This window comes from Ailuropoda melanoleuca, chromosome 3 (genome assembly GCF_002007445.2).
Source record: "Ailuropoda melanoleuca isolate Jingjing chromosome 3, ASM200744v2, whole genome shotgun sequence".
In the NCBI taxonomy this organism is placed as follows: Eukaryota; Metazoa; Chordata; class Mammalia; order Carnivora; family Ursidae; genus Ailuropoda; species Ailuropoda melanoleuca.
Window position 1 is genome coordinate 22,253,195 of NC_048220.1, and position 15,323 is coordinate 22,268,517.

The 15,323-nt window shown below is 48.7% G+C and overlaps 1 protein-coding gene across 1 annotated transcript in view; it reads right to left on the minus strand.

Moving 5' to 3' along the window:
* Positions 1–15,323, minus strand: part of FSTL4 (follistatin like 4) — a 602,689-nt gene that overhangs the window by 16,933 nt on the left and 570,433 nt on the right. Inside the window, exons 13-16 of the mRNA XM_019799110.2 lie at positions 8,597–8,758; positions 8,067–8,201; positions 7,039–7,065; positions 3,659–3,777 (exon numbers count right to left, since the gene is read on the minus strand). Of these exons, the coding sequence (XP_019654669.1) occupies positions 3,659–3,777; positions 7,039–7,065; positions 8,067–8,201; positions 8,597–8,758 (443 nt within the window). The remainder of the gene's footprint in view (positions 1–3,658; positions 3,778–7,038; positions 7,066–8,066; positions 8,202–8,596; positions 8,759–15,323) is intronic.

Consider the following 15,323-nt stretch of genomic DNA (forward strand, 5'->3'; position numbering starts at 1 on the left):
ACAAAACGGTAGCTCCACTGTTTTACTTCCTTAGACCAAAACCCTTGCGGCCATCTTTGAGTCCTCTTTTTCTCCTCATCCCCTCAGCCCTTATCCAGTGCATCAAAAATTGTTTTGGCTTTGCTTTCAAAACACGTTCAGAATTTGACTTTGCCTCACTGCTCCCACCTCCATCCCCTGGGTTCAGGCCACATTGTCTGTTGCCCGAGTAACTGCTATAGCATCCAGGTTGTACTCCATGATTCCGCCCTAGCCACACCCCCCAACCTGTTCTCAACACAGAATCCACGGGCATCACTCTAAGTCTGCCCACGTCCCTCCTCTTTTCAACACCCTCCACTCCATTAACATTGCTCCCTGCTCAGAAAAGGATCCAAGTCTTTCTGGAAGTCTATAAGGCCCTGTCCTCTCTGGCTCTTGCTACTCCTCCCAACTTCAGCCTTTTTCTCCCTTACCCACAGTGCTCCACGCACGTGGCATGCTTGCTTTTCCTTCCTCATGCCACCCTCCTGGCCCAGGCCTGGGTGTTCATTGGCCTAGCACTGCCAGCACGCCTCACCCCTGTACCTGGTTGCATTTCTCATTCACTACCTGACTTTGTGCACAGGTCTGTCTGTTTAGGCTCTCTTCGGTCACTAGAGTGCTCTGTGACAGCGGGCTCTTTGTCTGCTCCACTGCTATCTCCTTAGCACCTAGTAAAGTGCCTGACACAGAATAGGTGCCTCAAATATGTTTGTTGAATGAATAAATGAAAAGGGGGACCATCTTTTCCCTTATCTTCCATGATACACAGTCTCATGTGTTTCATCATGACTCCGGCCCAACTCTGTCTCAGTCTCCTTGTGGTCCCTTCTGGTCTGCCCATCCTGTAACTACTGACCCCCAGGGTTCTGTTTTGGTACCCCACTCAAACCACTCACACACACCCTTGGTGGTCTTGTCTACCGCCCTGGCTTTAGCCAATGCCCCGAAGCAGATGGCTCCCGGATCCGTGTCTTCAGCTCACAACCACCTCCGGTGCCTGCTTGTTCTCCCACAGCTCCCTCATACTCAGCCAGCCAGCCCTGAGCTCTCCTCTCCTCCATACATGCCCCTTCCACTCCAGCAGCCGCTGGCCAGCCTGGACCAAGCATGACCACCACTCTCGCTGCTCCCTTCTCCCTTACAGTCCACTACCAATGAGTCACCAAGGAAGACGCGGATGACCTCCTCAGTCCCTGAGGTTCATCTACTTTCCAGCTCTTTCCTAAATGACTGTAATAGCTTTGGGCAGAGCTGTCACCTTCTACCCTGGCCACTGCCTAGGATCACGTTCCATCCTCACAACTACCCCAGTTCACACATGAGAAAACAGAGGCTTGGAGGCGTTGGGTCACTTGTCTAAAGCCACTCAGCCCTGCTGAGTGACTGACTGACAGAGGTGGGATGTGACCCCAGGGGTGCCTGGTTCTGAAACCTGTGCCCCTTGCCTATTACACGTGCTGCTTCCCACCACCCAGAGTGGACCCCTCATCCCGTAGAGATGCTTGGGAAAGAGGCACCAGCCTCCTACTCGCTCAGCGCTTTAACCAGAGGCTCGCTTCATGGTAACCCTCTTGGGAGGTGAAGGGGCATTTTCTAGAGGAGAACATGGTTGTTCGGGACTGTTCTAGAGCTCACCGTGGTCTTGTGCTGCCTGAAAGGCCTTGGGGCCTCTCCTGCTGTCTCTTGTTCTAGCTGTTTAGGAGATGTGAGGCGCGGTTAGGATTTCCGAGATTTCCCTCGAGCTGTGGGTTAGGTTATTGCAAATCTATGAGAAATTAGGGCCCATGTGACAAGGTGCAATTATTTAAACCTAACTGCTAGAAATTAACTAGGACCACTCTTTCTAGATGGTTTCGTGGCTATTACGTGGAAGGAAAATTCATCAGGGGTGACACATCTAAAAAATGATTAATTCAAATGAAACAGCCTGGAAAACAGCTGTTCCCGAGCTACAAATGGGAGAGACACACCAGCCTGAGACGTACTGGGAGCGAGCACAGCAATGCGACAAGCTGGCTGCAGGCCCCCCCTGGGCGTGGCCCGCTGCCGTCATGGGCTCCAGGCCCGTCCCGAGCACCAGTGCCTCTGCTGCGAGGTCTCAAGGAGAGGCCACGCGGGGCGAGGGTGACCCTTTCGGGTTAATGTAATTCTGTCAAGCAGCCAAGGAAACCAACACAAGGCCCAGAGAGAAGCCAGTGGGAGGGAGAGAGCCCAGGGGTGGGGTGGGGGGGGGGAAGCACCGTCTGGGGTTCGTCTGTGGACAGCTGCGTCTGGAGGGCTAGAAAGGCTTCTCTGGACCTGCCGCCGGCAGTCGTCTCTGCTGTCTCTGTCCACGTTGCAGGGCCGCTGTGCACTTGGCCTCACACTTGGTAGCAACTCTGATGCTTGGGGCATTCCCGTGTTTCAGGCTCTCTCCCCCGGTTCCTTGGGGGCCACTGAGAGCCTTGAAGCTCACCTCCTGTAGTGACTGGCTGAGGACCTCTTCCTTTTGTAAACTTAGCTATCCTTGGGTTCTGTGACCCATGTTCTCCAGGCTTCCTTACAGCTGCTGCTTTTGCCTGCCAGAAAGCCGAAGTCTCTCCAGCTCACCATTGCCTTTCCTCTCCCTGTCCCCATCTTCTGGATGGTTCTATGCCTGTGTCCCATGGGCATCTCATACTCAGTACATCATAGACCACCTGATCTCCTTGATGATGAGCCTGTCTGCTCTGCTTTTGGGATCCCCAGCACCAGATGGACAATGTGCACATGCCTCACAGAGCAACAGAAACGAACTATATCCCCCTAACCTGCCTCTCGTCCCGAGTGAAGGGCACTCTGCTCCTTCTGGCAAGAGCCCGGATGACCCTTGTAGTGCCCGTGGATCTTCCCTGTGAATACCACTACAGTCTACTCAATTATTCCCAGTGCCACTGCCCCGGCTTGGCTAGGTCACTACCCTCTCTCACCCGGACGCTCACACGGCCCCTGCTCCTGCTTCTGCGCTCTCCCCAGTGCTGCTCATCATTACGCTCACTGGGGCCCCGCACGTGTTCTAGAGCAGCCCCACCAGGCCCTGCTTCACCTCAAGTCCTCCCGGCATCCCCACAGCTTTTAAGATCTACCATTAAAATGCCTCAGCTTTGACCCCAGCCCATGGTCATCCTAATCTCAGTCACACCAAGGATTTGTTCCCCAGATGTGACAGGACATTTTATGCCACCGTTTGCCATGTTCATGACATTCCCTTTAGAAACCCAGCCCAGTTCCTGCTTGTTCTTCACAACTGAGCCCAGGGGTCCCCTGCTTGGGAGCCTTCTCTGACTTTGTCCACTCCGGGTCTGGAGAGGCCTCGCCCCTCAGTGTCCCAGTGCACCTCGCACCTCCTTCTGGCAGCACCTGTTTGGCTGTTCACACTGCTGTCGCCATCCTCTCTCTGGGAACTTGGGGAGAAGAGAGCGCACCCATAAGCCTTGGGCCTCACCGAGGGCTCTGTGCATGAAGGCCCAATCAAGGAATGAGACCTTCAACTCAGCCTCCCGTGGACTTTCTGGAGCCTTGGAACGCATGTGGGACCACACCACGTGTAGCAAATGGAATCTCGAAGTCAAGGGGCGGTCCTGGGGGAAGGCCACCCGCAGGCCCAGACACTTACATAGCTCATGACGATCTTCTCGGTGGGTCTAAGGTGCCTCTGGATCTCACAGTCCACGGGGTGCAGGACGACAATGCCATCGTCACAGAAGACATAGAACATGTTCCCCACGCTGAGGCCTGGGAGGAGCAGACACGGCCGTGATCATGTGCCCACGTCCCCAGTGGCTGGCTGCAAAGTAGGGTCATGTGCCACCTGGGCATCCCCGACACCTGCAGTGTGGCTGCACGTGGTACAGGCACCAAGTGCAGGTCCTGGTCAAGGTGATGGGAAAGGAGCAGGTGGCGTGTGGGCAGCGCGGGGAGAAAGTGCCAGAGCACTGGGAATCATGACAGCAGACGAGGCCACTGCGATGCCTGGTCTATCCTTCTGGACACACGCTTCTGCCCTAGGGTGCTCCGGGCTGGCCGCCCACACGGGTTTTCAAATACATGACAGCCTTGGCTGTGACATACATGCGGTTCTTCCTATTCTGGAAAGTCAGAGTCTCCCTCAGTCATTTGTTGTCAACCAGTCAAATCAGATGGAGCAGATCATGCCAGAAAGCAAAGGCACGCTCCCTTTTTATTTTTTTAAACACCCTTATCTGTAGCACCACTGCCTGGAACTTGGGGTCCTAAGAATGCTGTGGCTGGTACTCCTCTGTGCCCATTTCGTCCTGGCCTGTCGGTGCCAGCAAACCCCTCCTTCAAGACGGCTTGCTTCCACCTCTGCCTCCCCAGTTTCTCTGTGGCAGCCCCAGGTCAGGCACTAGCCACAGCCTGGTCGGGCCCACCCTGCCTGCCTGCTCCCGCCGCCGCCCAGGTGTGGCCGTGTGGGGAGAAATCTCAGAGCAGCAGAGAACGGGCCTTGGGAGGAGCGAATTTAGCCTCCTTATGATAAAGGCAAAAAACCCTGAGGTGCAAAGAAGGGAAGGGGCTTGGTGGAGGCTGTTTGAATGTACACCGGCGCTGGGGCTGGACCCTGAACCCCTACTCCGGGCTTTTTTGCATCACCGTGCCTCAACATAAAAGGTAAACAGGGCACAAAAATAGGTAAGGTAAGGTCTGAGTTCTCCCTTTCTCTCTCCCTCACTTTATTTCTTGTGATGGTAGAATATTCAACAGATTTCTGTAAATGCTAAGAAAATTAAGTATATGAAAAACATGCTCTTTCCAAGCATGCTGAGAAACCCAGTGTGCTGACCTCAGCGACTATCTGGGTAAGTTTTTAGTGTTAGCAAATAATATAACACGAAATAGGAACCAACATTCCACCTGCTTCCAACGACTTCGCAGGCAGTTTTCTGGGCCTTGGGCCCTTACTGACCAGGAAGCCCCAGTGCCCGGGGTTCTCAGTGTGGACCAAGGTCCCTGATTCCATAATGCAGTCTTTGCTGCTGCTGGTTCTGTGCTGAGAGGGACTCTGGGCAGGGGGCTCTGCCACTGGGCACAACTTGACCCCAGCCTCTCAGAAGCTAGCAGGTCCCCAGTGGGGAATCCTGGGGTGCTGGGCAGCCTGTCCCCAAGAGCTACATGAAAGGCCCCCCGTGAGGGCCCTGTCTCAGCTCCCAGGACATCCCAGCTTCTGGTCCATACGGGCTCTGTCCGCATCTGTCTTGCCCCTGTGGGGCCTCCTCTCTGTCCACTGTCACCTGGCAAACTTCCTTTGCTCAGACCTGTGAGTCAAAGTCCCTGTCCCTGGGGTTCCTCAGCCTCCTGTGGCCTCATGGGAAATCGACAGCTGGCAGGACCAACGTAAGACTGAAAGCTCAGGGGACTCCATGGGGGGTTACAGCTGTGGCCACGTGGCAGGCGAAGCACAGCCTTGCTCGTCGTCAGCAACGGAATGCGGGCCTTGCCAAACAACTGACTGCACAGGAGAGCCAGCCTCATGATCCGGCCTCCTGGAAGGTTCTGTCTCAATGTAGCTGCTTCCAAGGGGGCAACGAAGGTGCTTTCTTTGCTCTGGTGTGCCCTCATCATCTCATTTCTCTCGTCGAGATGGGACAGTGCCCTCTGGCCTGCCGCCCAGCTGGGTTATTCTCCTGCATTCCCTGCCCCCAGCTCCAGGCTCTAGCTGTGAAGGGTACAAGTGGCCGGCTGTCCGGGCCGGATGGCATTGGTTTGCCGCCGTGCTGTCCATGACCAGTGCAGCACCTGCCAGCCCCGAGCCTGGAAGCAGCTGGGGGTCTTAAGTTGGCCTCAAGGTTGGGTCTCCATGGCTGTGTTTCACCCCAGGGCCTCCTGCATTCTGTGCTGGAAGCAAAAGAAACTTGAGCCTCTTTGTAGTGAACTCACTTTAGAAAACTACCACCTCTTAAAGACACAGAGGGAAAGCCCTCTGTGCGCCTCGTGGCCTAGGAGATTCGTGAGGCAGCATCGAGGGACAGCTGTCCATGAGGAGTGGCAGTTGCTACAACCTGTCCTTCCAAGGAATCCTAAAGCCTACTGGCATCAATTCCTCATCTTTCAGGCTCTGCTTGTGTTTTGCTCTGAGACTTACTGTGAGCAGCAGGGCCTGACGTTCAGGAAATCGTTCTGAGTGTGTGCATGCATACGCTAGACTCTGGGAAATGCCGTGAGGAAATGTTCACGAGAAGAAACAAGACAGGAAATAGGTTGGCTTTCAAAGAGGGAGATTTTGTGTTTAACCCTGAAATCACAGGGTGCATTCTGCTACTTGTCCTACTCCTCCCTCACACCCGCATCCACTAACCGGGAGAACAAGATACCTCCAGGCGATGTGAACTCCGCTCCCGAGGAGGGGCTGCCCTGGGCCGGGGTCCACAAAGGCACATGCCCCCCAAGCCCCCCCGGTTCCCACATGGGCCTGCTATTTTTTGAACCACATGAAACCGTATTAGACCATTTTTGATGTAAAAAAAATGGCAATTATTTTTTTGGGGAACCTAATATCTAAAGATGGTTTGATACATACAAATTTAAAAAGACTATTCATTTAAAAATATACATGTAAATATACATTTACAGAAATCATGGTGCCTTTCTTCCTTCGGCATTTCCTCAAAGTATAAGCTACAGCCCAACACCAGGATCAGCTTCTAGAAAAAAACCGAAGGCCCCATTGGACCAGAAACCCCTGCCAAGCAGTCTGGTTCAGTGACAGTTTCAAACAGCTTTAGACGGCAACTTCCTGCTTTTAAGTTCTAATGGGATAGTGTCCATTAAAGACACTAGTAGGTTTTAAGTCTGCTGCTCAGTGTGTGCCCTTGACTTTGACATTGACCTCCCCCTCCTATCCAATCCGGCAGATGGACCCCAGTGTGGGGACTGCATGGTAGCTGGAGAAGCTGATGGTGGCCCATGGAAATATGGCCCACGATGGAGGCACGAACAGAGGTGATCACAAGCACAACACAGAAGGACTAAGCTTGGTACCTTCCTCTCGCCACAGAATGTTTGCAACTACAGCGTCAGGGAATCAGGAGAGCAGGAACGTGATCGAGGAAAGGAAAAAAGAACAGAGCAATGTCAGCATCTTTACTGTAGTGATTCCATTCAGGGACGAATGGCTACCTAATCCTTTGTGTATGGAGACTACCCCGCTCACTGCCCCAGCAGCAGCACTCTGACGGGGCTCTGGACATGGGCCAATGTTTCTAGGTCTCAGGACCCTTCCAATTTCCAAATAGTCTTTGAAATCAGGTCCCCAGGATCATGGAAACTAATGGGGTCCTCCACTTCTGTGATTGACAAGCAACCGCTCTCCCAGAGCTCCTGATCACTTCCAGAAGCCATGCTGATTTTCTGCTAGCATGCTCCTAGAAGACCACCTGAGACACTTCTGATGATCTCCTTGGGTGATGAAGACTCAGCTTGGAGTCTTTAAACAAGGGCAGGAGCTCCTGCCTATCACGCGTGTCCAGGGAATCACAGCTGTAGAGCCAGTTGGGGAGTGGTGGCTACCTGGGAGGCCGCAGGTGGGCTCTAATCCCTGGAGTCAAGGTTCTGTGTGCATGTGTGGCTGGGCCACCTCCTGGGGCATGGTGGGATGGCAGGATGTAATACAAATCATGAACTGGCATCTAGTCAGTCATACGTGGAATCTGTATCACTGACTGATGGGTGGAGAGGAGGAGGAATTTTGTGGGTGAGGGGCAGAGGTTCCTGTTTTTACAGCAAGCAGGAGGCAGAAGAGGGGCTAGGATATGCAAGCTTCCTTGTGGTCCTGGGCGCACTCTGCTGTCCAGGGACCTTCCCTGTCTGTGTGTTGTCGAGGTTGCCAGGGAAGGTTGCTCACCTCTGGGCACCCTCTGCCCCCAGCTTCGAGCACAGGAGAATATGGGAGTTTACGCCTATCTTCAGGGGCTCACGGGTGGTGGGTGTGGTCTTGGTCAGTTGGTCCCCTTGCACCCAATGCCCCCCAACCAGCTCAATGAGGAGCTCAAAGGCAAGAGCAGACTCACGGGTCTTTCTAGCTGAGTCTTCGATGAAAAGTGAGGAGATATCCTCGTCGACGCCCACTTCGTTTTTGGCGATGCAGGTATACGCCCCTGTGTCTTCATACCGAACACTGCCGATGTGGAGTTCGCTCCCATTGGCTGGAGAGAGGACAGTGCTCAAGATGGTCTGCTGAGCTGGGACCCCCTCCTCCCTCCCGTCTCCCTTCTATTCAGAGTGGTTGGTAAAAACACAGGCCCTCGGCAGGGCTGAGGATGGCCAACATCTGTGATACACGCCCAGAAAGGGCTCAAACAGCTGAACTGAGGCTGACTTGGGACCTGTTTGACAGCGTGTCATCATTGCACTCAAAAAGCCCACAAGACCTGCTCCTAGCAGGTGTGAGCCCAGATAGCAGGAGAATTTGGGGAGACATTTGTTAACTCCTGACGCATCTGATTTAGAAACAAATCATGTCTCTCACTTCCACTGCTGGGGGAAAGTGTCAGCTTGAACTTGATGGGAAGAGCAGAGAGACACCGAGGGCAGTTCTTACCTAATAGGGAAAGCTGTTTCGACATCTGGGTTGAGACATCCATGCCATTTTTCAGCCAAGTGATTCTGGGCATAGGAATGCCCTCTGCGTGGCATCTCATACTGGCTGCCACCCCAGGCTCCTGTGCCTGGGTCTCTGGATACACGCGGATGACTGGCGGCACTGCAGATGGAGTTGGTGCTAGTCAGAGAGGGCCCTCACCTGGCCTCAGGCCCGTGCTCTGGCCCTGAGACCCGCGTCAGAGAGTGAACCCTCGAGAGGCAACTCTGGAGTTCTCTTTGTGACTAGCTCACGCTCATCCTGTTCAGCAACTCGAGCCCTCAAAGAAAGGGCTATAAAATGAATTGTAAGCAATAAACATGTCAAGCTTCGTGCCCTGTAATTCATGGCTTTCACCATTATTCTAAATATGATCAGAAAGATATCCAGATATTGAATGCTGTTCAGCTGTTACATGTAAAGAGTGACAGCCGCTGCACATTCATTTCTGAATGAATAAAATTCAGATATATTATTTCTGTTATCGGAAAGCCATTGGACGGGGGCTTAATTTCTTTCAGGAAGTGCTTCACAAAGCACTTATGGTCACTGACTGGCAGGGCTACTAAGTACATCACCACTCCGGGGAAGTCCATTGATTTTCCAGTGGATCACTGTTACTTCTCCACTTCTCACCCCCTGCACCATAGGTGAAAGGCAAGTGTGCCCTCCTTGGCTGAGCCATGAGCCCTGGCAGTCAAGTTCAGGGCTGAGGATGTGACCTCCACTCATCAGAAGAACATGGTGAGCAAGGTGTCCGCACTCGCTACGGGACTCTGGCCTTTCTTACATGGGCTGTCTACGGCGGGGGGTGCCTGGAGCAAGTGAAGGATGTCTGGAGGGTCTTCCCTCTTATCCCTAGCTCTGGGACCAGGAAACAAAATAATCATCACTTTTAATGGGATTGAGGGCTCTTACCCATCCATATATTTTACTCTACTTACTTCCAAAACGGCTTCCGATTAGCTTATGAGAGGCACCTGGATACTATAGTCAACACACACCTGTTGGCAAGGTGGAAGACGGGTTCCTCCTGAAGCCACTACCTTTCCCCAAAGGTATCTGGAAGCTCCTATTGTCCAATAAAAGAAAGTGTCCCCGTACTTTAGGAGAGAGATTTTTCTGGGAGCAGAGGTAGAACACATTGACAGTAGGGAGAAGGAGGTAAAACTGTTAATCCCAGGATGTGAGCAAGATTTCTAGTGATCTGTGCTTGGGAACACTGAGGACAGAGGAGAAACTCCATTGCCTCTTTGTGAGACATGGACTGTACAACTCCTCTCAACACTCCCTAGGAGGCTGCTAGGAGTCTGATGAACTCAGTCTGAGTTTCAGATCTTTCCTCTGGTTCACCTACGGGACAAAGCTGGGGGGCTGAAGAGAAAGCCAGATAGGCAATCAGCAGGGGGCATGAACCCACCTTGAGAATATCCCAGAGCTGCTTCTGTAACATGAGCTCAGAGGCACCGTGGGACAAACCACACAGAGACCCAGCAACTACAAAATGTGAGTCATTTCCCAGTTTCTCTGTTGACAATTCTGGGAAAGAGTTCCAGGGTGTGACAGAAGAGTCTCGTTGCAGATCAGGCCCCTGGGATGGAGGCCATAAATGGTGCTCGAGCTAGGGCATGTCTAGAGGGCTGCTCAGAACAGGGAAGTGGAGCTCCCTTCTCTGACTCTATTTGGTTCCAAGAGGAAAGGAACAGTAACTTACCTAGACAACTTCCCTCCACTGTGAATTTGGACGTGGGAGGAGCAGGGTTCAAGTTGAGTAGATAGTAGAGTTTTGGTCAGGAGGGTGTAATTTAAGAGCACAGAGCTAGAACTGGGGGGCCTAGGAGCACTGGACTGGTGCGGAGTTGGAGAAGGTGGTAGGGCCCCCAGAGTTCTACAGTGTGGGTGGCCATGACCTGGGCTCTTGCTAGATCACCATTTATTTATGCAAGCCTGCCTAGCACACATAAGGTAGATCTAAAGAAGATGAGGAAGAATCGAGAGAGAAGCAGAAGTGATTGAATCAATTAGTCAAAAAAGAATGGAACTTACAGATAAATCTAAGGCTGGTTGATTATATATATCAATAAGATAGCCAAATCTCTGGCAAGTTTGATCAACAACAACAAAATAGAGAAAGTACGCAGGGAATTAAAAAATACAAAAATACGATATTCAATTATAGGTAATAAATATGAAAATCCCAATGAAATGGATCACTTAAAAGGAAATCTTCGTGATAAAAACTCTCAACCAAGTGGGTCTAGAATGAATGTATCACAACATAATAAAGGCCATATATGACAAACCCATAGTGAACATCATTCTCAATGGTGAAAAGCTGAGAGCTTTTCCTCTAGGATCAGGAAGAAGACAAGGATGCCCACTCTTGCCACTTTTATGCAACATAGTACTGAAACTTCTAGCCACAGCAATTAGGCAAGAAAATAAATAAAATGAAGCCACATTGGAAAGAAAGAAGTAAAACTGTCACTGTCTGCAGATGACATGCTACTATATATAGAAAACTCTAGACTGCACCAAAAACTACTAGAACTGCTAAATGCCTGCAGTAAACTTGAAAGATACAAAAATCAACAAACAGAAATTGGTTGCATTTCCATATACTAATAACAAGCTATCAGAAAGAGAAATTAAAAAAATAATCCCATTTATAAATAATTGCATTAAGAAAGAATAAAACACCTAGGAATAAACTTAACCAAGGAGGTGAAAGACTTGTACTCTGAAAACTCTAAGAATCTGATGAGAGAAACTGAAGGACACACAAATAAATGCAAAGCCATTCTGTGCTCATGGACTGGAAGAATTAATATTGTTAAAATGTCCATACTGCCCATACTAGATTCAACGCACTCTCCATCAAAATGCCAAAGGCGTTTTTCGCAGAATTAGAACAAAGAATCCTAAAATCTGTATGGACCACAAAGGACCCAGATAGACAAAGCAATCTTGGGAAAGAAGAAGAAAACTGGAAGTTTCACACTCCCTGATTTCAAACTATACTATAAAACTATAGTGATCAAAATAGTTTGGTACTGGCATAAAACAAGACACACCAATCAATGGAATGGAACAGAGAGCCCAGAAAACCCCCCACATATATAATGGTCAATGTATCTATGACAAAAAAAGCAAGAGTATACAATGGGGAAAAGACAGTCTCTTCAATAAATGGTGTTGGAAAAACTGGACATCTACATGCAAAAAACCCCAAATTGGACCACTCTCTTACACCATATACAAAAATAAATTAAAATTGGATTAAAGACTTGAATGTAAACCAAAAAACTCCTAGGAGAAAACACAGGTGGTAAGCTCTCTGACCTCAGGCTTAGCAATCTGTTTTTGGACTGGTCTCTTCAGGCAAGGGCAACGGAAGCTAAAATAAACAAATGGGACTACATCAAACTAGAAAGCTTTTGCACAGCAAAGGAAATGATCAACAAATGAAAAAGCAACCTACCGAATGGAAGAGGGTATTTGCAAATCCTACATCTGCTAAGAAGTTGGAATCCAAAAGAAGTTTAAAGCACCTACACAACTTAAAAAAAATGCACAAATCACCCAATTAAAAAATGGGCAGAGGATTTGAATAGACAATTTTACAAAAACAGCATACAGATCCAATAGGGATATGAAAAGATGTTACATCACTCATCATCAGAGAAAGGCAAATCAGAACCACAATGAGATCTCACTTCACACCTGTCAGATTGGCTGGGATCAAAAAGACAGTAACAAATGTTGGCAAGAATGTAGAGGAAAGAGACCTTTGTGCACTGTTGTTATGAATATACATTGTTGTAGCCGCTGTGAAGAACAGTGTGCAGGTTCCTCCAAAAGTTTAAAGTTACCATATGATCCAGCAATTTGACTTCTGGGTATTTATCTGAAGAAAACAAATGTTCACCTCAGCATTAGTTACAATAGCCAAGATATGGAAGCAATCTAAGTGTCCATCCAGAGAGGAATGGATAAAGATGATATATATAGATATAAATATAGATACACACACACAAATTAGCCATAAAAAGGAATAAAATATTACCATTTGTGACATCATCATAGAACCTAAGGGTATTATGCTAAGTAAAGCAAGAGTGAAATCCGACAGCAAAGACAGACACATACCATATGATTTCACTTATACATGGAATCTAAAAAACAAAACAAATGAACAAACAAAGCAGAAAAAGATTCATAGATACAGGAAACACACTGCTGGTTACCAGAGGGTGGAGGGGCTGTGGAATGGTCAAAAGAGGTGAAGGGGATGAGGAGGTAGAAACTTCCAGTTATAAAATAAGTAAGCCAAAGGGATATAATATATAGCGGAGGGAATATAATCAATACTGTGCTAACAACCATGCCTGGTGACAGACGGTAACGAGATTTATCGGCATCATTTCATAATGTACAATACTGAATTACTGTGACGCACACTTGAAACTAACAGGATACTGTACGTTGATTACACTTCAACAAGAAGAAAAAAAGGAAACTTAAAAGTATGGAGAAGAATTAATCAAGAAGAGAACATTTAAAAAATTTTCAAGTGCCACTTTACAGTTACGCAAGATCAACGAATCCTAGACATCCTTTGCATAGCATGAGGCCTGTAGTAGACAATATTGTACTGTACACTTAAAAATCTATTAAGAGGGGAGATCACATGTGACAGGTTTTTACCACAAACAAACAAACACAAAGGGACACAAGGAAACTTTTGAAGGTGACGGATATGTGTATTACCTGGATTGTGGTGATGGTGTCAGGCGTATGTCTCATGTATGCGAGTCCAGTATACAAACTGTATGCACTAAGGATGTGTGGTTTTTTTGTAAACCAATTACACCTCAATAAAGCTGTTTAAAAAAAAGTGCTACTAGCCCAAAGTCACCATGAGTAGTTTCATAGGAAGGATATTTTGTACATTTAAGGAATGGATAATTCCTAGAGCACAGGACAGAGAAGATGTTGCAAATTGTATGACTGGGCACCACAGCCTGCCAAAGAGAGCACAAAAAAGATGACTACAGTTCCAACTCACTTAGGACTGGATATACCAAAGTCCCAAGCAACATACTAGCAAATCAAGGCTAGCGTGGTATTAAAAGAACACACCAGGACCAAGTATAATATATTTCAATGGCTAACTACCAGGAAATCTGTAATTAATCACCTCCAAAATAAAAAGCAGTAAAAAAAGAAAAAAATCATTTGATTCTCTTGCAGACATTGAAAGGGCTTCTGAAAAAAATTCAAAATCAATTTCTTAGAGGAAAAAAACCTCAATAAAATAGGAACAGAATGATATTTGTTTCCTACAATGAAGAATACCTCCATAAAAAGAAGAAATAGCACCGTTCTTTGCAGAATGGTGAAACATTAAGTCAGAAAAAAAAAAAGTAAAAAGGAAAGAAGGCAATATCAGACTCTCAGCACAACGCAGGGTGTGATTGTCAATTGAAGGCAAGAAATGAGAGTATTAAAAGATGGAGAAAAATGATATTTTACCTGGATATGCTCCAGATAATGAACCTCAGAGTAGTAAGGTTTAATAAGAGAGTGCAGAAAGGGGGCCAGCAACAAAACATACAAAACTAGCAGCTTACTGACTTACTGGTAGTGATCAGACAGAAATCACTGTGGACCTAAATGGAAAAACTCTAAAACCTCACTGAAGACATAAAAAAAAGACTTGAATAATTGGAGAGATACATTCTGGGAGTGGAAGATTTACTGTGGTTAAGAAATGAGATACCCCAAGTTAAAACACACATTTAATCTAACTGTAATTAAAATCAGTTGGTGGGGTCTTGACAAAACAATTCTGAAACTTACCCAGAAGAAAAAATGTGCCAGAACAGCTAAGGAAATTGTGAAAAGCAAGGGTGATGATGGGCATTTTTTCCTACCAGATATTACCAAGTAGGGCAGGAGCAAAGGCGGCAAAGCTGGGTGGGGGAGGGGCGGGGCAGGGGAGGGCTGACAGAATCCCCCCACTCCGAGTCAGGCACCACCCTAATAGTCTGGATTGGTTTTACAAAGCTCTGTCAATTCATTATGTGCAGCCAACACTAAATACCACCCGAGTGCCAGGCATTACGGACAGAGCAGGGAATACGAGCGGACCAGCCCTTATCCCTGTGGAGCTTGCCGTCTGGGGGAAGCCGGTTCAATGATGAACCCCAAGTGTGATGAGCATGACCAGAGGGGAGCTTTGGGTGCACGGGGATGGGGTGCGGGAGGACTTGCCAGAACGCAGCCGGATCCGCTCTCCTCTTCACAAGAGAAATACTGAGCTACCTTACTTACACCCATGGTGCTTGTCCCTTTATTGACGGTAGCTTCGTCTACTGGGCTGGGGAATCTCAACTGCTGGCTTGTGGACTGGCCTCTTGTGAGGACCCACGAGGTTTTCAAACTGAGGTGTGTATCTGCATCCTCCGGGGGCTTGTTAGAACAGCCCTGGTGTCCACCCCACAGCGTCTGATCCCGGAGGCCTGGGATGGGGCTGGAGGACCTGCTCCTGCCTAGCAGGTTCCGGGTGAGACCCGGAGTCAGTTCTGACTTGGAAGCTCTCGAAAACCAATTCAGGACACGAATAAGGAGACTGAAGAAAGAGAAATTAGGGAATCCATCCCATTTACAATAGCACCAAAAACCA